The sequence below is a fragment of the Carica papaya genome, chromosome 9, assembly GCF_054855325.1.
Source record: "Carica papaya isolate Zhongbai chromosome 9, ASM5485532v1, whole genome shotgun sequence".
Lineage (NCBI taxonomy): Eukaryota > Viridiplantae > Streptophyta > Magnoliopsida > Brassicales > Caricaceae > Carica > Carica papaya.
The window spans coordinates 33,330,477-33,354,455 of record NC_142317.1 but is presented as its reverse complement, the minus strand read 5'-3'; the positions used below and the strand labels follow the sequence as shown (position 1 = coordinate 33,354,455).

General features: G+C 34.2%; 1 protein-coding gene across 6 annotated transcripts in view; it reads left to right on the top strand.

Annotated features, from left to right (window-relative positions):
* Nucleotides 1-23,979, top strand: part of LOC110819651 (ABC transporter C family member 12-like) — a 32,211-nt gene that overhangs the window by 7,580 nt on the left and 652 nt on the right. For 3 of the 6 annotated variants that reach the window (XM_088210960.1, XM_088210962.1, XM_088210961.1), the window contains 21 exons: nucleotides 1,005-1,085; nucleotides 1,223-1,247; nucleotides 3,035-3,091; nucleotides 4,323-4,388; nucleotides 4,615-4,689; nucleotides 4,794-4,901; nucleotides 7,366-7,500; nucleotides 7,994-8,100; nucleotides 8,192-8,285; nucleotides 8,855-9,022; nucleotides 14,036-14,176; nucleotides 15,900-16,103; nucleotides 16,216-16,314; nucleotides 16,396-16,548; nucleotides 17,014-17,414; nucleotides 17,921-18,101; nucleotides 18,403-18,726; nucleotides 18,901-19,657; nucleotides 21,356-21,477; nucleotides 22,381-22,626; nucleotides 22,784-23,210. In XM_088210960.1, the coding sequence (XP_088067086.1) occupies nucleotides 17,188-17,414; nucleotides 17,921-18,101; nucleotides 18,403-18,726; nucleotides 18,901-19,657; nucleotides 21,356-21,477; nucleotides 22,381-22,626; nucleotides 22,784-23,210 (2,284 nt within the window). In that variant the 5' untranslated portion in view covers nucleotides 1,005-1,085; nucleotides 1,223-1,247; nucleotides 3,035-3,091; ... (10 more) ...; nucleotides 16,396-16,548; nucleotides 17,014-17,187. Of the gene's footprint in view, nucleotides 1-1,004; nucleotides 1,086-1,222; nucleotides 1,248-3,034; nucleotides 3,092-4,322; nucleotides 4,389-4,614; nucleotides 4,690-4,793; nucleotides 4,902-7,365; nucleotides 7,501-7,993; nucleotides 8,101-8,191; nucleotides 8,286-8,854; nucleotides 9,023-14,035; nucleotides 14,177-15,899; nucleotides 16,104-16,215; nucleotides 16,315-16,395; nucleotides 16,549-17,013; nucleotides 17,415-17,920; nucleotides 18,102-18,402; nucleotides 18,727-18,900; nucleotides 19,658-21,355; nucleotides 21,478-22,380; nucleotides 22,627-22,783; nucleotides 23,211-23,979 lie in introns of those variants that run through there. The other 3 variants (XM_088210964.1, XM_088210963.1, XR_015816181.1) reach the window with 3 other exon arrangements.

The window sequence follows — 23,979 nt, the reverse complement described above, 5'->3', positions numbered from 1 at the left end:
GTATTCATTCTTCATCTAAAAGTACTTCAATTAATGCAAATTGTTGAAGACTAAAGATTCCTCAAGTGTATATTAACCCAAGAATAATGCAATTATGCCAAGGTACCTCAATAATGCAAATGATGCCAAAACACCTCGATAATGCAAATCATGTCAAAAATACCTTAATAATGCAAGTTCATTTTTTCAGATTGTTACACTGGTTCTTTCTTAAACAGTTTTTGGAATCTGGTTAAATCTGCTGTACATCAGCTTTAAAGTCCACATGGTAATCTAACCCTTTTTATAATCCACTGAGTTCTGAAATATACTGTATTATTGTCATCTCCTTCTGCGTTGTTTCGTGAAACTGTTTCTCAACTCGTACTTGAGCCTCATTTCCCAGTTGAGAATAAGTCTGAGATGCAACACTCTAAATCTGTTGATCTTTATCAAGGGAAGATAATCGCAAGACGTTGCATTAATTTAATTAGTCCAGACATAAAACAGAATTTTCAGATTCCAATTGGTTAAGAGATGGGCCAAAAGTTGCTTGCTTCTTTGATTTCTGGTGAATGTGCTATAACCTTGCGCTCCATGGGCATGAGTAAAAAACAGAGACGATTGTGATTATGCTAGGTAGTTTGTGACATCCAATTTTATTGGACTAATCTAGAGAGGACTGTTGCTGAACGAACCAACCATTCTGCCACTACCTTGTTCATTCGTGGCAGTTGATTTATAATCCCTAGATTTGTCCAAATTGCAGGATTGCAAACTGCAAAGAAATTATAGATACACTCTTGTTTTTTGCAGCTTGAAACCCTAGAGGATGTGACTCAAAGAACCTAGGGGATTGTGCTATAAGTAAACCCCTCATAGTCAAGTCTAATTAATACTTTAGATTCATAAATAATTCCTAGGATTTAGAAAGTATATAGCTAACAGTCATATCTACTAGAATTTGTTCAATATACAGCTGTTAATACCATTGTTCACAAATTTCTAATATTTAACCCCTGCAGGTTCCAAAGATGCTGGATTGAAGAATCAAAAAGGTCCAAGCCATGGCTTCTAAGAGCGTTGAATAGTAGCCTTGGTGAAACGTACTAGCTAAATGACCTTTATATGGTTTTTATCTTTCAACAATTTTTATTAACCTGCCTTGTTGCTTAAACATTCGAAGAAAAGTAAATGTATATTTTACTTGATGTTTAACTGTCTCATTTTATTTGTCTTCCAGGTTTTGGTTGGGAGGCTTTTTCAAGGTAATGAGTCTTCCATTTTTTTTGCTCTCTGGATGCTAATTTCAAGTTTCATAAAGCTTTAGTTATTAGGAAGACAAGTTTCAGTATTGATATTTTTTCTACTTTGACATTCATGTATCTCCCCTTTCAAAATTTCTCCAAAAGCACCTTTCAGATTCTGCCACATGCTAGAGGTACTTTTTCCCTAGCCACCCTCTTGCCTCCTTGTGATTAGAAATACTTGTGGAAGGTGGTGTCAACTCATTTGGAGCCTATATCTGTTCTATGGTCCTGATGGTGTTTTCCGTAAGTTGGGCCTTTTCTCCCGCCACCTAAGCTTGGGTGTCATTGCATTTTTCCATTTTTCTTTCTCCAAAACATAAGCCTTCAGCTTAAAAGAATTGGGCTTGCCCAGAAAAGGTTGCCTATAGATCCAATAAAAATATGGGCTTGTGATGGGGGATTTTCAAATTCTTAATTCCACTTGACCTGCCTGTGTTTGGGATACTTTCTCATCAACCCAAGCATCTGCACCATCTGGAACCTCTGCAAATTACCTCTCAAAGTACCATGTGAGACAGCCTCCAGAGCTATTGAGCATGGTCTTGCATCCTGCGCGTAACAGTTTGCAACTAATAGAATGGTCTACTGGAGCGGTCTTTGGCTTCCTTGCATAAGGAAGCAAAGACACATTGTCTTAGCTTTCCAAGGAGGTCTAAAGTTTCTCCCCACAACTCCACACACTGTCGACATCATTTGCCACCACCACTTGCATGAGGCTCCTTGGGAATATAGATCCTCGGTCGCCTATCAACCATCCTGTCCACGATGGCTAAGAATTTGCACCCACATTGATGCCTAAAGCTAACCGTAACATCTAGTTTCTTCCCACCATACTCCTAAACCAGGAACATGTCCCTTGTAACAACAGAATGCCCAAAAGTTCTGATAGCCAATCTATCTCCCCTCCCATAAAGACAATAGTGGAACGGAATCCTTTGCCATTTTAGCTAATGTTAACGCTGTTGACCTTTCCCCCAAGAGCATTATGTCAAAGTATTTTCTTTTGATAATCAAGAATTTCCTAGAAAAAGAACCCGACATGAAGAATAACCTTTGTTTTGGCCAACTAGACTTGGTCTGGAACCTGGGAAGAGGCCACATAAGACAAGAGAAAGAACAATAGTGTTGGACATCAGTCGGCCAGCAAGTAACTCTCAATGTCCATAATGCTTTTTTATTTCATTTCTTAGTTGGTTTCTATTATCAGAGCCACAACAACTTGCTGAACCAGTGCAGTATGTCACATAATGTAGTAACCAGACCTAAAGCAGCAATTAGGAGGAATACTACACCTTCATATTTGCTTGACCTAGAATCAGCATAACAATCATAAACTCACCATGATGCCCAATTTAGCAGCAAAAAGTGTCCGAGAGCAAATCTTATCACAATATAATGAAGAAATGTGGAAAATTCAGAACAAAAGATATAAGATCGGAGAATTTTCCAGAAACTTCAAACAAGTTTGGATTTCAAACCTAGGGTTGAATTAAATCATAAATTAAAACAATCTCTCTTTCTAACACAATCAAATTACAATATTTTCTTAAATTGAGGTGAGTCTTCCCCTTTTACTGTTCCCTATATACTGCCAAAATGAAATCTATTTCCTGCTTAAAATTTGTTCTATCATCCATGTGGATATTTGGCTCTTTGTAGAACATCAGAAACCCTCTCTATTATGTCAAAATTAAAATTCAATTCCATGTTTCTGAAATGAGTTTATTTCTTTGGCCATCTTGTAGATTGGAAATGATCTTTCTCAATTTGTGGGGCCTGTTTTACTGAATCATCTCTTACAGGTTAGATATTTTCCTTTTGAAGCTTTTTGGAAAGACCTTTTGCATTGATTCTTATTTGCTATAGTAGGTTTCATGCCTTTGCTTGCATTTAATAAAGTCTTCGTATTAAAAATCTATCTATGTCCAATTCTGATTCAGGAACCACCCTTTTATGGTTATTTAATTTTATTCTGGTCATTGTATGGGTTTTATTACTGTCAAGGTTATGGAACTTTAGTTAACAATGAATTAGCATTGATTCATTTCTGATTGATTCTTTTTTCTGTAGATTTTAGTTATTGTCATTATATATTATGCAAATTAAAGCAAGAATATAGAAGAATTCCAAGCTTAGGATCTTAACCATACCACTTTTTGGCTTTTATTTCTTAGTCCTAGGATTCTCATGTGACTTGTATTTTATGCACAAAACTTTAGGGTTGGGTACATAATTACAAATTTCATCCGCTTCTTTTATTCATTTTAGCTGCACTATATGTATCTCTTCGATGCATAGTGGTGTTTTTAGAATTATTATGGCAGCCTCATTTACAGTCGAAGGGTTCTAACCATTGGGAACTCTATATAGTGGCTGAAGTCTACCCCATGAATAGGTTTTGAGTTCAAACGTTGAAGAGAAATTCTACCACTTCAACTGATAGAGATTAAACAGAACTGATTCTTTGAGGGATAAATTCTATAGGATCTATCCTTGTTCTGGCCAGGTTAGTCGACCAATCACAAGCCTCTCTAAATCCAGTCTAAAGTTACCGTATAAAAAACTTAACTAATTTCCCATTATTTTAAGTTTTTTAAATAATCACCTAGTCAATTACTCAGTACACCGTCAAAGTAGAGGTCATAGTGTCAAAAAAGAGATCTTCAAACTGTATGAACCTCATTTATTACTACTTACTCATTTTCTTATTAGCAATTCAGCTTTTTTGTAAAACCCTTTAGTTTCTATTTGTCTTACTCTTGTTAGGTTTTCTTATCATAGTTGCACATGAGATGGTATGTTAAAAGTATAAATGATAAGGTTGAGATCTTTTTAATTAGCTGGGAAAAGGTGATCATCAATTAATTATCTAACAGCTGCATATGATACTAATTTCTTTGTTAAATAGTTTTGGTACTTGCACCTATCATTCTTCTTATATCTTGATCATTGAGGCATAGCATGAGGCTTCTATTTTATGTATTACATTGTTCTCGATCACCATAACTAATAATTTTTATACTACACTCGCAGTCTATGCAACGAGGTGATCCAGCTTGGATTGGTTACATATATGCCTTCTTAATTTTTATTGGGGTGGTAAGATCTCTATCTTCTGCTAATCTTCAATACCTTTCATTCATCTTAATAGAAATGTAACGGTATCCTTCAGAAACAAATATTTAAGTTTATCCTCATTTTCCCTGGAGTTTTAGTTCATAAATTCTTTTTTGACTAATGGTAGCATTTATATCATTTCATACTGGTAACTGATAGCATAGCTGCTAACTATTCTTTTACTGAGAAGTTGCGTGATTTGGTTCAGACAGCTGGTGTGCTATGTGAAGCTCAGTATTTTCAGAATGTTTTGCGTGTTGGTTTCCGTTTGAGGTCAACTTTGGTAAAATATCGTTTCTTTATGTTTAAAATAACATACCTTTTGATAATATGTCTCAGCCAACATCATAATTCATATTTTTATAAGAACCCAGTTTCTATTTATAGGTAGCTGCTATATTTCGCAAATCTTTAAGACTAACTCATGAGAGCCGCAAGAATTTTCCATCTGGGAAGATTACCAATATGATCACGACAGATGCTAGTGCACTTCAGGTATGGCTTATTTCAATTGCAGGAACATGCATGGTTAGTGTATGGAAATCCCCAAAGTAATTTATGCATAATCAGTAAGATAGTCAATTATAATGGTGTAGGTAGTCTCACGACAATCCATGGTGGATGTCTAGACGTTAGTAATCCTAAATGCACTAACATATTTTACCTGGAAAACAGTATTTAATCAACAAGATATTATGGAAGCAAAGGTTCTGGCATTGAAGAGAAAGGGAGTAAGGCTTGTGTTTAAGCATGATATTTCCAGCTCAAAATGTTATAGTCCTCACCCCGACTGACATTGACTTTCTTTTACACTTAAATAGATGAGGAAGTGTTAAACAATGTACTCCATATGTAATTAATTAGAGTTGAATTAGGTTAAAGAGGATTATGGTCAAATACTTCCTATGTAATTAATTGTCGGTTTCCTTTCTTATATTACAGAACTTGTGTATAGGGTCATATTATTCAATAAAATACACAACACATCATTCTTGACATAGTATCAGTAAATATTCCAACTCTTTTATAACTCTAATTGGTTTTTATTATTGAAATAAGAAAAAGGAAAACCGTAAACAATACCAACCTTCATAGCCAACCACCACCATCATCACATCCGGCCCTTCATAGCTGGACACTAGAAAAACTCAACAAACCATTAGCTGCTGCCACTTGCAGCTTCACGCACCACCAAGCAAGACTCAGTGGCATGCATCAGTTGAAAATTAATATAGAAATTATAATTTATTTTATTTATTAGTTTGAATTCAAATAAAATTTATTTTTGAATTAGATTTAGTGCATATTTATTTTTTAAATATCATGTAATTAGTACGAGTTTATCTGTTAAGAGATTTGGTTCATATTTATCTTTTAAATAGTGGTAGCTTAGTTTTAGGAAATTTGATTTAGATGTAAGTTTATTTAAAAACACTTTAAGTTGTTAATTTTTAAATAAGTGAGGTCAATAAAAATTTAGTTTTTTTCATCTGAAAAAACTCCAACAGCACCAGCCAACAGCACGCCTCACTCAACTGTGTCTGCCACCAAGCCACATGCCTCCAGCCATGTGCCTGCCATCCAGCTGAGTGCCTCCAGCTATCACCAGCCGACTAGCGGCGCGTCCCTCCAGCCACATCTTTGCCCAGCAGACGTAACCAACTCTATCCAAGGGTGAAATCTTCTATTCAGCCACTTGTTCAGCCTGGTAATCTCTGTTTTCATCTTATCAAATCAGCATTGATTGTCCTGAAAAACTCTAAATCAAATTGGAGGTTATGTCTCAAGTTATTGACACAAATCCCAACATAGTAAATTCACAACAATCCAGCAAAAAATTTCAACCAATTCAGGCTATCTATCATCTGAATAGAAAAAATTATCTGAATTGGTCACAATTGATTCGAACGATCCATAAAGGAAAAGGAAAAATCAATGATATTCTAGACATTGGACCTAAACCAGAAGATCCATAATTTGATATTTAGGACAAGGAAGATTCAACAATAATGGTTTGACTCTAGGACTCAATATCACGAGAGATAAGCAACATTTGCATGTTCCTACCCATAGTAAACTTGTTTGATGGCAACAAGATTACTACTAAGTCGCTGCTAATAAATCATGGAGCTTCTCGTTCACCATGGTTGATTGAACTAAGAAAGGTCCTCTGTTTACTCAGACAAGGAAAAAACAACTGGCAAGAGGTGATGCACAGTCAAGATCCCCAAAAAAAAAGGAAAAAATGGGAATTAAGACAAGTTTTGTGAGAGTTAAGCCAGTTCCAAGCAAGCCAGAATAATGGGGCCTGAACCAGATCCTCAGGCAAGCCTAAAAAGTGGTACCTGAACCTAATTCAGTGACCTTATGGAGAAATCTTTTGTAGTCGATTGCACCTGAGAAGTTGTCTGTTTTAGTCTAATTTAGAAAGCAGTTGTACCCAAGAAACAGATTGTGTACTTTGAAGAGTAAAGAGTTTCCTCATAAAACACAGCAATCTAAGCACAGCACTGATTCCAAGTTGGAAGTCGGGGCTGAACTAGAGATGGGAGAAAAATCATTTTCTTGTTATTATTCTCATCAATTACACCCTTCATATACATTTATATGCACAATATTTTTAATGGTATCTATATGCTAAAAAAATAACCTATCTGAAAGTTAGGTATTTACATTTAAATGAAGAATATTTACTGAATAATACAGAAAATAAATGTTGGCAGTCAACTACAAGCTAAGTTGGTTTTCTATGGTATGCAGTTGATTAGTGAATATCCATACACATCGCAATTAGGTTTAAGTTTTACATTCTTTATTCTTACACATTTTTGCAAACTGAAAATGGAACTAAAAAAAAATCTATATTGACAGTGAAATAATTTTTTAACTTATACATTTTTTTCTTGATTTGGGAGAAAAGAACTGACCACTGTGAATATAATATTTTGATTTTGGTCAGCAAATATGCCAACAACTTCATGGCCTATGGTCAGCTCCATTTCGTATTATCATGTCTATGGTTCTTCTTTATCAGCAACTAGGAGTTGCTTCGCTTCTTGGGTCACTAATGCTAGTTCTTATGGTTCCCCTACAGGTAATAAAATTTCTGATTTCTTATTCTTTCTGTTGTTTCATTAAAAATTTTATTCATCCATGTAAGAATAGTATGCAAGGTCCTCCTTTTCTTTTCTTCCGGGAGTAAGAAATTGATCTTGATATTTTAATAGATTTCAATCAGGAGAAAATGGAAAAGAAGCTCCAACACGTGTTAAATCAGCAAGTAATTGTCATTTTATCATTCACAAGGAAGGTTATTAACCCCATTTTAGAATGCAAGAATACAGTACCTAAGACACATTCTTCTGCTTTTATCAAATTAAATGAGAAAACAAATATATTCATGTTTTGATGTTCCTTTACGTGAATTAGAAATTTTCTGATCCTAGGTAACCTCAATTGGGTACCAATGTAGTTTAGATAACTAAATATCTCGAGTGTTTTATTCTTTGCAATTTTCATGACAAAATCAAACAGATACCTATTTTACTAATATTTATAAGTTCTTTGTTTCTTTTTCCTGCGAGTAGACATTTGTGATAAGTAAAATGCGGAAACTAAGTAAGGAAGGACTCCAGCAGACCGACAAGAGAGTTAGCCTCATGAATGAGATTTTGGCTGCCATGGATACCGTCAAGTATGGTTGAATTTAAGGTCCATTTCCTAAGGTTCCTGTCCAATGTTGTGGCAATGAAATTGATACTTCTAATATTGCGGACATTTTTCAGATGTTACGCGTGGGAGAGGAGTTTCCAGTCTAGAGTTCAAAATATACGAAATGAAGAGCTATCATGGTTCCGTAAAGCACAATTACTATCCGCTGTACGAAACAAACCGAAGTTTGGGTGTATCTTATTGCTCATCTCATTTCAATTTTGTGGGTCACCCGTCATAACTCCTTCATGGCATGTGTGGCTTACTGCTGAAAAAGATAATATGTATGCTTTATCTGATTATAGACAGCTTTATCCCAAAAGTCATCTGCTTTTTTTGCAATGTCAATTCTAAAATGGCTCAATTCCTATCACATGAAAACATTATTCACCCAAATCTTACATAGGATGATATCTTTGTAGTAAATTCATGATCTATAACCATAAACAGGTGTCATGTAGTAACATCCAACATAAGAATGTCTATCAATCAATGAGTTTTGATTCAGTGGTTATCCATGTTTTTGTTTACATTAGAGTTCAAGTTTTGACCCTTGTCTATTACAAAATTAATATATGGTATGTTTTATTAAAAAAAAAAACATAAGAATGTCTATCATTTTTGCGATATTTCGTTCTTGCACAGTTTAGATGTCGCACATATATTGAGATCTGGCTCTCATTTTTGAAACCAAGTTCTTCTAACGATTTATTTTCTGTTTAATTTTGCTATTGCAGTTTAACAGTTTTATACTGAACAGCATCCCAGTTGTTGTGACAGTAGTCTCATTTGGGATGTTCACTTTGCTTGGTGGGGTTCTGACACCTGCGAGGGCATTTACATCTCTTTCTCTATTTGCAGTGCTTCGATTTCCTTTGAATATGTTCCCTAATTTATTAAGTCAGGTACTTTCATTCTTATATAGTTAAAATTTCGTAGTTTCTTCTGCATTTTGTGCATACTGATCTCAATATGTTTTATAATTAAGTTTTTAATTCAATAACTAGTATATTTAGTTAAATTTTGTATGTAATAAGGTGATCAGTCACACGGCTTTCCCACTTGAATTATTTTAACACCAAGCCATGCTATTAATGGTAGCATAATGTAACAAGTACTACTAATAACTGGTTGCCCTTTGAGGGATGGAAAACTTTTGCCATGGGGGCACAAAAATGAAGAAGAACAAAGAGGGTGATTTAAGGTTTTGATTTTTAGAGGTCAAATTTGTAGTTTGTTAATTTATTTAAGAGCAATATTAGAAAAGCAGATTTTAGATTTACTTCTGGCAAAAAGTGCTGAAGTTTTTGGAGAAAATAAATTTATAATTTTATTACTTATTTTTTGTGTTTACATTTAAAAGATATAGAGTAATTATTCTTATTTTAGTTGCACTCTAATTATAGGATATAATTATATTATTAGAACTTTAATTAATATAATATTCTATTTAGCATGAAATTCTTATCAACACTCTCCCTCAAGTTGGCATAAACATATCACACATGTCCAACTTGCAAATTAGGTTATGAAGAGATTTATTGCATAGTCCTTTATGAAAAATGTCAGCTACCTGGTCGTCAAAAGATATATGATATAATCATAGAGAGCGACTAACCACCTTGTCTTTTATGAAGTGTCAATCAATCTCAATATGTTTTGTTCTGTCATGTTGAACTGCATCATGAGTAATGTTAATTATTGTTTTATTGTCACAAAATAGGGAAAGTTTCTCATTTTTAAGCAGTTTTAACTCCCTCATTAGCTTATGCAACCATAGTAATTCACATATTTCTTGAGTCATTACTCTATATTCTGCCTTAGCACTGGAGCAGACAACTACACTTTGTTTCTTACTTTTCTATATAATTAAGTTGCCTCCTACAAGTGTGCAGTAACCTATAATTGATCTTCTATCATTTAGGGATCTAGCCCAATCGGCATCTGCAAATACTTCTATTTTAATGTGACCATACTCAGAAAAGAGCATACTTTTTCCTTATGCAGATTTTAGGTATCGTAATATACGAAAGACAGTATGTAAATGAGTCTCACGAGGATCATGCATATACTAGCTCACAAGACTAACTGCATATGGTATATCAAGTCTGGTATGTAAGAGATAAAATGAGTCTTTCAAGTAGTTTCTAGTATCTTTCCAAGTCAACTGATGTACTATTACCTGTTTGCAATTTGCGGCTGCTCTCAATAGGTGATTCTGCCGGCTTGCAACCTATCATACCAGTCTCTTTTAGTAAATTTAGGATATATTTCCTTTGAGAAATGAAGATCTCTTTATTAGATCTGACAACTTCAATTTTCAAGAAATATTTCAACTTTTCTAAATTTTTTATTTCAAACTCTTAAGTAAGAAATTCCTTCAACCGAGTCATCTATTTTGTGTCATCTCCAGTCACCACAATATCATCCACATAAATAATGACAATAGGAACCTTACCCTCACGATGTTTGATAAACAAGATATGATCCGTATTGTTTTGTTGATATCCAAAAGAGATCATAACTCTTCTAAACCGTTCAAACCGTGCTCTTGGATACTACTTCAATCTGTATAAAGTCTTTTTTAATTTGTAAACTTTTCCTTGTGTCTTCTCATCTTCAAATCCATATGTAATTTTCATATACACCTCTTTCTCTAAGTCTCCATGGAGGAATGCATTTTTTACATCAAACTACTGTAGATTCAATCAAGGTTAGCTGCACAAGACAAAAGTATCCTAATTGTGTTCATCTTCGCAACATGTGCAAATGTCTCCTGATAGTCAATCCCATAGGTTTGAGTAAATGCTTTAACTGCCAATCTAGTGTTGTACCTTTTGACCGATCTATCTACTTTGTATTTTATACAATCTAGTTTTGTACATTTCTTCCTCTAAGTCTCCATGGAAGAATGTATTTTTTACATCAAACTGCTGTAAATCCCAATCAAGATTAGTTGCATAAAACAAAAGTATTCTAATTGTGTTCATCTTCGCAACAAGTACAAATGTCTCCTGATAGTCAATCCCATAGGTCTGAGTAAATTCTTTAATCACCAATCTAACTTTGTACCTTTCGATCGATCCATCTGCTTTGTGTTTTATGGTGAACACTCATTTGCAACCAATTATCTTCTTTCTCTGTAGAGCTGAAATAAGTTATCATGTTTCATTCTTTGTCAATGTTTTCATTTCTTCAATCATGGCTTTCTTCCATTTGAAATCTCTTAGAATTTCTCTCTAATCCTGTGAGATAGACGCAAAAGAAATACATAAGACAAAAACTCTATAGGATGGGATAGAGAGTCATAGGAAACAAAGTTAGATATAGCGTACTTAGTGCAAGTTTTCGTTCCCTTTCTAGTAGCAATAGGTTTATTTGATAAATTACAAGAGAAATATAACTTACCAATATCTTCTAAAACCAGAGAAGATTCTTGATCTGCGACAGACCGCATGATGGCTTTTTCAAACTTCTCTCTTCTTGAATATCTTTTTAAGTCTTGTTTATCTTGGTATCCAATATTATCTTCTTGATTAAAACTTTGTGCAATAGAATTCTTTCTCTGGATATAACTTTCAATTGTTAACCAATTAGGTATCACTTATTCTTTCTCACTCTCTCCTTAAAAAGGTGTTGGGTTTGAGTTAACGTAAAACTCATTCTCCCTAAAAGTAACATCCATAGTTATAAAGTATTTTTTAGATGGTAGATGATAACACTTGTAGTCTTTTTTAGTAGAAGAATATCCAACAAATATACACTTAAGAGCTTAAGTTCTAGTTTACCTACATTTCTAGTATGAATAAAGCACATACATTCAAATGCTTTTAGGGAAATAATGTAGGAAATTTTTCCTTACAAAATCTTCATAAGACTTTTAAAATTTAGGACCGCAAAGGCATTCTATTGATAAGATAGACAGTTGACAGAACTGCATCTCCTTAGTAACTCTTTGGTAGATTTATGGTAAACATTAGTGAGCGATCTATCTCTAGTATGTGTCTATTTTTTCTTTCAGTAATCCTATTTTGTTCACTAGTGTAAGAACAACTTGTCTGATAAATTATTTCATTTGACTCCAAGTAGATGCGGAACCCACTACACATATATTTTATACCATTATCAGTTCGTAAAAGTTTAACTTTAGCACCAAACTGTATACATATTATTTTGTGAAAATATTGAAAATATGAAAATGCATCACCTTTTGTTTTTAACAGATAAATTCATATTAATCTAGTACAATAGTCAATAAAAGTAACAAATCATTTATAAGCAGAAAGAGAGGTATTCTGAGTAGATCCCCACACATCAGAGTTAATAGTCATAAAAAGATCAGTACTTCTTTTATTACTTAAATGATAAGAGCTTCTCTTATATTTAACAAGTTCACATGCATTACAAAATAAAGACTACATAGACGTTCTTTTAAATAATTTGGCATATAATTTTTCTAAAATAAAAAATGAATGATATCTCAATCGTCGGTGTCATTGTAGTATCGCCATATTGACTTCTTTATTCTCAATAGTTGTTTGATTTCCAATCAAGTTCATATGTCTATTTAAGACATATAAGTCATCTTGCAGTTTATTAGTGTCAATCATCTTCCCGGTTTGAAGATCCTAAGAGATACAATGATTAGGAAAAAATTCAATTTTACAGTTGAGATTTCTAATTATGGCACTAATAGATAAAAAATTGTCAGAAAAACTAAGCACATGTAAAACTGAAGACAATGTAATAATAGAAGTACAATTAATGGAATTTGTTCCCGACACGAAGGTGTATGACCCATCTGCTATACGGATATTATTCAGAAGAATAGGTTAAGAATTCTTTAAAAAAGTCTGTCATGTGTCTGTTAACTTCAGAGTCTATAATCCAATTATCAGAAGTAGAAATAGGTTGAGCAATACCTAATTTTACTATATTAACATGTGTGGCTCACACGCCTCTGCTGCTGGTTGCGCGTGGCGGACGCGCGCGGAAACTGTGGCTGTTCTGGCCGAGGTTGAGCAGTAACTCCATCTGGATGATATTGGGTTTGGTTTCTTTGGTAGTTGAGTACTAATTTTGGCATATTTTGCTTAGTTTAGGTTCAAAACCCTAAAATAATCTTTTTTTGACTCTGATATCATGAAGTTTTTGAATAAAATAAATTTTTAAATTTTATTACTTATCTTTTGTGTTTATATTTAAAAGATATATATAGAGTAGTTATTTTTATTCTAGTTTAACTTTAATTATATAATATAATTATATTATTAGAACTTTAACTAATGTAGTATTTTACTTAGTATGAAATCCTTATCAACAAGTGCTTTCAATTTTTACTGTTTGGCTGCAAGGTGCTTTGGCACCGCAGAAGCTGCAGCAAATCTCCAGCCAAACAAGCCCTTACTTTCACTTATCTTTTCAATTTAATCCCAAAATCATTTTCTTTCTTCAGAGTTAGGCGAGAGATGAAGAACATCAGAGATTCTTTCCCTCTTGAAGAAAGAGGTGTTATTTTAACTTTAATGAACTATAAAGCTTTTCATTTTATTTCCAAAGTATTCTCTGCAAACGTAGAATTTTTCTATAACTAAACAACCCCTGAAAATTCAAGAGCCAGTTTTTTATTTCTATACTTTTTTCAACTCTTAATTAGGGGTCTTCGTCATCGTCTTCATATTATCATATAGTATTACTTTATGTTGAATTTCCTTTAAATTCCAATTTCTTGGCATAGGAGTAGGAAGACATTACAATTTGTTCTTTTCCCCCTTTATATACAAGGATAGGTTATCTTCTTTTATTTGTATTTTCCTCCTTCCATTAGGTGTTTCTTTACCCAAAAAACTTTCAGGTGTATCTACAATGATATTCAGATTGGTTCCATATTTATTTGACCTTCTTTCTGCACTTCACAGGTTGTGAATGCAAATGTATCATTACAGCGCCTGCAAGAGCTATTGTTGAGTGAGGAAAGAGTTCTGATACCTAACCCACCTCTTCAACCAGGGCTTCCAGCTGTCACAATTAAGAAAGGATTCTTTTCCTGGAATTCACAGGTCAACCTCAAGTTTTATCTCTTTTCTTTATATGCATAGTCGATTTTGAATGGAACATTTATTTATTCTACTAATTGACAGAACTTATATTTGCTTCCTACTTTTTTTGTGCATTTATTATCGTAGGTTTTAGTGGTTGATACCATGGCTCTTGTTAAAATATGAAAACTAAGTTGTGTTAAACAAAAAAGAAACTAAATTTAGCATTTTCACATTAGCTGAAAATTTTTGAATAGCTAATACAAATATTTCAATTCCTTAGGGTTTAGAGGTTGATACTATGGCTCTTTTGTTAAAATATAAAAACTAAATTGAGCTCTTTCTGATAAGTTGGAAATTTTTGGATGGCTAACCCCTATTTGAGCAAGAGATCTTGAGTTCAAACTGTTAGTAAGTTTTGATCAGATAATAGAGTTGGAAGACTCATTGTCCTATAAATTTGTGTTTGCTAATTTTTGACAATAAGATGTCAAACTGTAGAGTTGACTAACTGCCTTCTGAAAAATTCATGCCCGGTAATTTAAGCTTTGAAGAGAATTGATTTAAATTAGAAAAATGTTGGCATGTACAATTAGCGTCAGCATCAGGTAAAAAATTCTTTCCGGAGTTATTTTCTTCTTCCTTCGTTTTGTTTTGGTAGCTTCCATCTTTTGAGTCTCTTCTCTTCATTTAAAAGTTATGGCAGAAATTTTTAAGTTTTCTATTGAAGCCAAAGCATTTAGGAGCCAATAAGGTATAAGTCCATTGGCTGGAGAGGCCCCCTGACCAAAACAAAAAGGGCAAGAGAAGATTATAAGCGCAAGAAACACTTACCTTGAAGTCCTCAAAAGCACTCTCGTCTGAAACGTTTATATTCTCAATTGCCTAACTCAGAAAGTTATAAGCACAAGAGAAGGTCAGCACTCAAAAAGGGGCCCCTAAGTACCTCTTTATATATGCAAACCAAGCTAGCATAGGCTACTTTAGTAGATGTAAGGTAATTTATTCAATAGACAACATAAGCAAATGTGTGCATCATGACCTAGCAAAGCACATATAAATTGATCGCCACTTTATTTTAGAGAAATTTAAAAACTCAATAATTCAAGTAATCTACACACCTACAAAATCAAAAATTACTAATATTCTCACTAAAGCCCTCCAAGAACCACCTTTGAAGAACTGTGTGACATTGTTAAGTATTTAGCTTGAGGGAGAGTGTAGCATTTTAGAATAGGAAAGTGTCATTATCTGGGATTCCATGTAATTCTAGCTTTGTTTGACTCCTATATAATGGGGATTCTCAATTATTTAATAACCAGATCCTCCAATATTTTCTCCAAAGTTCTATCCTTCTCTTATCAAATTAAGGATGGAAAGTTAGGGTTTCTTGTGTAATCATTCTTCTATATATTGTTGTATTATTCTTCATCATAATACAATAGAATAATTCTAAGAAATAATCTCATAAAATTTATAATTTGTAGCATTCCAGGCCCTGAATACTTGCTCTAGAGGAAAACATCAATTATTTGAGCAAATACTGGTCTTCTACAGTTTGAAAGATGGAAACTAGCCTTCTATCCTTCTGTTTGTTAAGAAACTTAACTTCCCTGATCTGGACCTTTTCTTTGAACATCTCCACTTTCATCAGAAATGTTTGACCTACCAAAAGAAGCAGCATTTGTTGGGGACTTGTGATTGAATAAAGTTTGTGCTTTGAGCTTGTGCTTTTTTTTTTCAGGCAGATGGGTCCACGCTTTCAAATATCAATTTGGACATATCAGTTGGAGAATTGGTTGCAATTGTTGGTGGGACTGGAGAAGGAAAGACATCACTGATTTCAGCAATATTGGGGGAACTTCCCCCTGCAGCAGCAGATTCCAGTGTTCTCATTAGGGGGACCGTTGCTTATGTTCCTCAAGTTTCATGGATTTTCAATGCCACAGTGCGTTCTACTCTATGAATAACCAGTTATACGAATAATTTCTATACTTGATGGCTTCTATTAACTTGTTACCAGTAATCATGCTTCTCACACTGAAAATGCAATTTCACAGTTACGTGAAAACATATTATTTGGATCTGATTATGAACCTGGAAAGTATTGGAAGGCTATTGATGTCACTTCACTCCAGCATGATCTTGATTTACTTCCTGTAAGTGGATTATGATCTTAAACTTGTCCCTAGTTTCATCCCATGCAGAATGTTTCAATAATCTAACAACTATTTTTTCAGGATCGTGATCTCACAGAAATTGGAGAGAGAGGAGTAAATATAAGTGGTGGACAAAAGCAGAGAGTTTCCATGGCTAGGGCTGTCTACTCTGATTCAGATGTATACATATTTGATGATCCTTTAAGTGCTCTTGATGCTCATGTTTCTCGAGAGGTATTAGTTCATGTTAACCAGTATAATCTAGCTAGCCATGTCAGCCATCACTATTTTTGTTACTTTATATCCTAAGATTCTAAAAGCAGGGTCACTAGTGATCATATCTCATAATCTTCACTGATACAATTCTAAAGGAAACACTTATGCAGTCTGAGTAGGATTCTTCCATACAATTATCAATTCCATGGCCTTGTGTTTTTCTTTTTCTCTTATTTTCATCTAGCTTTAATGTTGGGCCTCCTGGCTATAGGTTAACCTTTTAAGCAATAACTTTCTAGTCATAGTTTCAAGAAAGGAACTATTGTCTTTCAATCCTTGGAAAACTCATTTTCATTACATCGACGCCCATTGCCAAGTATGGCTCTTATATGATGGTGAAAATATAATAACATTAGGCCCATTCTCCCTTCACCTTAAGCTTTTGAGATGTATCATGCTCAGCTGTTCTGAAATAACTCACAGGTATTTAACAGCTGTATCAAGGAAGAATTACGGGGCAAAACAAGAATACTTGTCACGAACCAGCTGCATTTTCTCCCTCAGGTGGATAAGATCATTCTTGTTAGTGAAGGTATGATTAAAGAGGAGGGGACCTACGAGGAGCTCTCAAGAAATGGCAGGCTATTCTAGAAACTGATGGAAAATGCAGGGAAAATGGAAGAAATGGAAGAACAGAGTAAAGAAAAGGCAAGCGAAGAAAGCTTTGACCTAGAAACCTCAAAACCCGCCATTAACAAGGTGGATTATGTGAATGGGCTGCCAAGTAATCCAAGCTATGGCAAAAGAGGGAAAGGAGGTAGATCTGTACTTATCAAGCAAGAAGAACGAGAAACAGGTGTTGTCAGTTGGCATGTTTTGATGAGGTAATGAAGTGTGCAATTTTCCAACTCATTAATCCAAGAATTATTTATAACTTTGATTTCTTTCAAGAAGTTTCCTCTGAAACAAATTAAACTCAATGAACAACTAGAGGTTGCAACCTTGTCAAGTCACCTACTTGGTGTTGATGTATGAAGTATGATAGGCCTCTTTCATTTTCAGTAGAATTTTTAATCCAGCTCATAAATGACACCATATAACTATAAATAGCATTTATTCTTATGGTACAGACCCGTTTGCTTTGTCTATTAATGTTGGAGGCATTAAACCCTCACTACTTTTTCTTGTAGTCAAGCTTTAAGGTGATTTATTTAAAGTTACATCATTAATAGTCCTTGAGTTCAAAGAATCTAAATGAAATGTACTCAACACTAATTGAGCTTTTCTTCCATGGATTTGCCTCCACTTTTGTTGTTGGGGCTTTATATACATATAATTCGAACTCATGTCTCTTGTGGTGCTTCTACTCTTGTGGTGCTTCTACGTGCAGGTATAAGGATGCATTGGGAGGGTTGTGGGTAGTCATGATACTCTTTTCATGCTATTTGACAACTGAAGTTCTTCGAATTTTGAGTAGCACTTGGTTAAGTGTTTGGACAGATCAAAGCACTTCAAGGAGTTTCAATCCTGGATTCTTTATTGTCATTTATGCACTTCTAGGATTTGGCCAGGTGTGTATATGGTCAGTGTATAATTAACATCAACAATCATATGAAGTTACTGACTGAATGATCTTGTGGTAACTTATCTTCTCTGTGCTTTCAACACTGTTATTAAGTTATCCAAGAATTTGAATCTGAAAATTTAAAAATAGGAGGTACTAGGAAATCCAATAAAGAAAAAATATAAAACGAAATTGCTTCATTGTTTGCCTTATAAAGCCCTGCCTTTCCTGCTGGCATGATAACATTGGGATCATTTTCTTAGTTACAGTTACATTGGAATGAAGAATTCATGTTTTCTTGATTTTAGGTGACTGTGACACTTGCGAACTCTTTCTGGTTGATCAAATCAAGTCTACATGCGGCCAAAAATTTGCACGACGCCATGCTAAAATCTATTTTAAGAGCTCCAATGCTATTTTTCCATACCAACCCAAGTGGACGTGTAATAAACAGATTCGCAAAGGATCTAGGAGATATAGACCGAAATGTTGCCAGTTTCATGAATATGTTTCTTGGCCAGGTGTGGCAGCTCCTTTCAACTTTTTTGCTGATAGGCATCATTAGCACGGTATCGTTGTGGGTTATCATGCCACTTCTTATCTTGTTTTATGCTGCCTATCTCTATTATCAGGTAAAGTAGTTGTTTTATGCAGCTTTTGGCTATGGTTTTTTTTTTCTACATCTCACAGCTTTGCATGGATAGTTCTATGACTCTCATATATGCTATTCATTAAAATTTTTTCATGTGAATTATTTGCCTTTCCATATTGCTGTATTTTCATCTATGCCATCCGTATTTTCACAGAGTACAGCTCGTGAAGTGAAGCGCTTGGATTCCATTACTAGATCTCCTGTTTATGCTCAATTTGGGGAAGCATTGAATGGTTTGTCAACCATTCGTGCATACAAAGGCTATGATAGGATGGCATATGTTAATGGAAAGTCCATGGATAATAATATCAGATTCACCCTTGCAAATGTTAGTTCAAATCGTTGGCTCACCATAAGGTTGGAAACTTTAGGAGGCATCATGATTTGGTTAACAGCAACATTTGCAGTGCTGCAGAATGGAAAATTTGATAATCAAGCTGCATTTGCATCTACAATGGGTCTGCTTCTCAGTTATACTTTGAATATCACCAATCTGTTGAGTGGTGTTCTAAGGCAAGCAAGCAGAGCTGAAAATAGTTTAAATGCTGTTGAGCGTGTTGGCACATACATAGATCTTCTCCCTGAGGCTCCAGATATAATTGAAAGCAATCGTCCTCCAAGTGGTTGGCCTTCTGCCGGATCAATTGTGTTTGAGGATGTTGTCCTACGTTACAGACCTGAACTTCCTCCAGTGCTTCATGGATTGTCCTTCAGTATCTGTCCAAGTGAGAAGGTGGGCATAGTTGGCAGAACTGGTGCAGGGAAATCCAGCATGATTAATGCATTATTTCGGATTGTAGAAGTTGAAAGAGGACGAATCTTGATTGATGGTTTTGACCTTGCCAAGTTTGGATTAACAGATATACGAAAGGTCCTAAGTATCATACCACAATCACCGGTTCTTTTCTCAGGTACTTACTATAAAATTTTAAACTATATGTTTTGATTCGTTACCAGCCTCTTTCTTCAATTTGAAATTCCTTTGATGTTCAAGGAAATTCAATAAACATTTTGATTTTATGAGCATGCATAAGTATCAAGAACTTCTTTGAGCATTTTTCTTTTCATATGCATTTATATATTTAGTTACAGAATGGAGTGAAGGTAATGTCTGTGCATGCAAAAGGAGTCTGGTATGACGTTGAAGCTTTAATTTGTACCTGAACTTGGTCCATGTAATATTTTGCTCATTGGCTTGCCATGTAATATTTTGCTGATTGACTAGGTATATAACTAAATTTGAGACTATGTTTTTCAGCCACAATTTTTTTGTAACTGTATTGCTAAACCTGTAATTCTTTGTCATTCACATTCTCTATCATAAAAGAAAAACAATTCCCACAAGACAAATATTTTTGTTATTTCCTTTAAATTGTGTGGAGATACTGTGGTTTTTTCAGGTTATCATGTTGTAACTGGACAACCTAAGAATTGAACAATGTTGCTATCTTATATGAGATAAAATTTTGGTCAAAGAAGCACATACAAGGATTCAAGTCGGTCATTTTCAGTAGCTTGAGCTTGTGTTATGAGCATTAGTAGTTTGAGTTTGATAAGTTTTTAGCCCAATGGTGCTTAGACTTAGAAGATGTTCACATATGGCATTGATAATGCTATCATTGTGCTATGAGAGTGTAATCCTTGATTGCTGTATCCTAACAGATACATAAAAGTTAATGATGTTATATAGGGTTTACTATGTTATGGTTGTCTTGTAATTTTTTTGTACAAGGTTATTATTAATACTGCCTCATAGCTGTCGAAAGAATACAACCTTTCTCGGCAATTATCTTTGGTCTCCAAAGCTCAAGTAATATTTGGACTTTATATCATGACCTTTATATGTGGCCTTAATGAGTATGATAATAATCGAAGTAGGGTGAAAAATGCAGAATAAGATCTCAGTTTGGAATATAGTTTGTATTAAAAGAAAAGTCTGTAATTGTTTTATTTTTCTTTCTATTTTTAAGTTATTCAGATTTATTTAGACATTATATTATTTTAGTTACCTTTTATTCCCTTATATCTGGCCATGTTTGTTCTTCTCATTATTGTTTTATCTAATCTATCTTGTTCAGCCTATTTCTCCCTATGTTTTTTTTTCATATCGATATCTAATTTCCTCAAGCAATTTTCATTCTTCTGTTTATCACAAAATTTTCTCTATTATTAAATTATGTACAGGACAAGTTAGCTTTGCTGTTACTCATCCTACATAAGTAAAGTTTGATATTATATTGCAATTAGAACAGGAACATATTTGATTAAGCTCATATAAGAATGAAGTTCTCAACATTGAGATTTTGAGCTCAACAGTTTCTGGACTAGTAATTCTTGAGCTTGGAGCATTACAATTACAGCTGCGATTTACAAATAGCAAGCCAAGCTAAATCAGAAAGATATTTATGTCATAGGAGCTTATAAACATTTTTCTAGATAAAAAGAAGGCATGTGATAAATTAGAAACAAATATATCAATGAGGTTCCCATGTGCTTTTCATCCAGGGAAATATGTCCTGATAAAACGTGTTTTATGTTTCAATAATACTTTGTGATATAACATTTAAATAATATGCGATATCATTTTATTTCTTGTTGCTATTTTATAGGAACTGTACGATTTAATCTCGATCCTTTTGGTGAGCATAATGATGCTGACATTTGGGAGGCTTTAGAGAGGGCACATCTGAAGGATGTAATCAGGAGGATTGCCTTTGGGCTTGATGCTGAGGTATGAGTTATCGTTATCTTTTATGGATCAAAGGTGATTTGGTGCGAGATTTCTGTCATTAACCATGGAAAACCTTAGCTGATTCTTCTTTTTTCTTAGATATTTTTTATGTTTCCAAACAGAGACATTGAAAGAAACTACTTAAAACTACTTACAAGAATAAAATTAGCATTCCTCTACGCCCTCTTGGTTTAACTACTAAATTTTGATATATAATTTATTTTTTAAAATTAAAGGAGTCGAGTGAAGTAAAATGAGATAAAGAGAAACATGCCACATTCTCTTTTGATTCTCTGGGATTAGAAGCCCACATTCTAACAGTAAACTTTTGGAGTGGGTAAAGTTTTTGTAATCAGAATCTAAACCTATCCTCAGCCCTGATAACATCGACCTGATAATTTCAAATTGTAACTTTAACTGAACAGGCACCGAAAACATTGATTTACAGATCATTGACATCTGCCTGTTGTTTTCAAATAAGTGCAGTGGAATTGTTAATACTTTTAAATATATGTCCAGCCTTTATTATGACTTAGAAAAAAAAAATCTGAAGAATGTAGGACATCTACGTGAATAACTTTGGACCTTCTGCTGATGAATACACATAGCAAGAAATAGCATGTTGTTCGTTGCATATAGGTTAGTTTTGAATAAACAAATGCAAGAGAAACATAAAATTCATTCGCAAAATCCATATATTTTTCACATTTTAAACCTAAGAATATAAATTTGCAAATGAATTTCCCATTTTCTTATTATGAAATTCATTTGTCCTAACATTGTACAAACATAAAATTTTAGATATGAAAGTACGTTTGAGTATTTGATCTATGCCAGACTGTGTGTAGTTCAAAGAGATCAAAACTGGGAAGTGGTAAACAATGAAATTTCAATTGTGTCAAGGTTTCTGAAGGAGGAGAGAATTTTAGTGTTGGACAGAGACAACTGCTAAGTCTTGCCCGTGCCCTGCTGCGAAGATCAAAGATCCTTGTTCTTGATGAAGCAACTGCTGCTGTTGATGTTGGAACTGATGCTCTTGTCCAGAAAACAATTCGTGAAGAATTCAAATCCTGCACGATGGTTACCATTGCTCACAGGTTAAATACCATTATTGACAGTGACCGAATCCTAGTGCTGGATGCTGGCCAGGTATGCTTGGAATCTTCTTAGCTCACTAGTTCACCTTGTTTCAACAACAAAGTGGCTAGCAGATTGTTTAATCTGAATCATATCATCATTTATTTATATAATTAAAGGCATTTCTTTATTTATTTATCAGTTGGAAACTTTCAACTCTTACTTTCAGGTTCTGGAATATGATTATCCTGAAGAACTGCTATCAAACGGTGAAAGTGCATTTTCTCAGATGGTTCGAAGCACAGGACCTGCAAATGCCCAATATTTACATAACTTAGTTTTTGAACGTAAAGAGAACAAGCTGACCAGGGAAGAATCTATGGGGCTGGAGGGACAGCGGAGGTGGTTGGCCGCCTCTTCACAGTGGGCTGCTGCTACCCAGTTTGCACTTTCCGTTAGCCTCACCTCTTTGCAAGATAACCTCAAGGGGTTCGATATTCAAGACAAGAATGATATCCTGAAGAAAACAAAAGATGCTGTTCTCACATTGCAGGATGTTTTGGAGGGGAAGCATGATGAAGTTGTAGATGACACGCTACAGCATTACCATGTTCCAAGAGACAGATGGTGGTCAGCTCTCTATAGAATAATTGAAGGTATGCACATACTATTTTTACGTGTACACGACTTCTTTCAGCATCAATTTTCCAAGACATCAATAGGAATGTGCAAACTTTGATAAATGCCTTCATATTGTTTTTGTATGTATTAAAGAAAATGCTATGACTTCAATATCTTATGAAGAAGAGCAATAAAATCGAAAATATATTACCTAACTGAAGGCGAAAAAATTGGTAACCAAAATCCTGGCCATTTTTTTATTGAAAAGGAAAGCTTACATATGTCTTACCTATAAATATGTAACAATTTCGTGGCAGAAAATCTATACCAGAATAGTTAATTAAAAAAATGTTGTAGAATAACTTGATGTTGGAGATTGGCCAGTCTTCTTTAAGGACCTAAACCTTAACTTCCACAAATGTCAACCTGTACACGATCTTTAACTTGGGACTACGACATCTTTGTTGTGTTGGTAAGGAGTACACGAAAGCAATTTGAATCCCTTAAGACTATATTGGCTCTAATACCATAGGGAAGAAATAAAATAAAGTTATTCAACTATAATTGATTGATTTATGAAGAACTTGTACGTAAATGTTCTATATAGGAACCTATTGACCTAAAGAAGAGATAATTGGAGGGGAAAATGCTTAAAGTTACATACACAAGTAATAAGCTATATATTAACTTGGAAAGAAGACTAATAAAGAGTGTTAACATTATATGAGAATAACGCGATATATAAAAATAAATTTATGCTAATCACAGCATGAAACTTGAGTTCGTAACTAGATTGTTATTTTT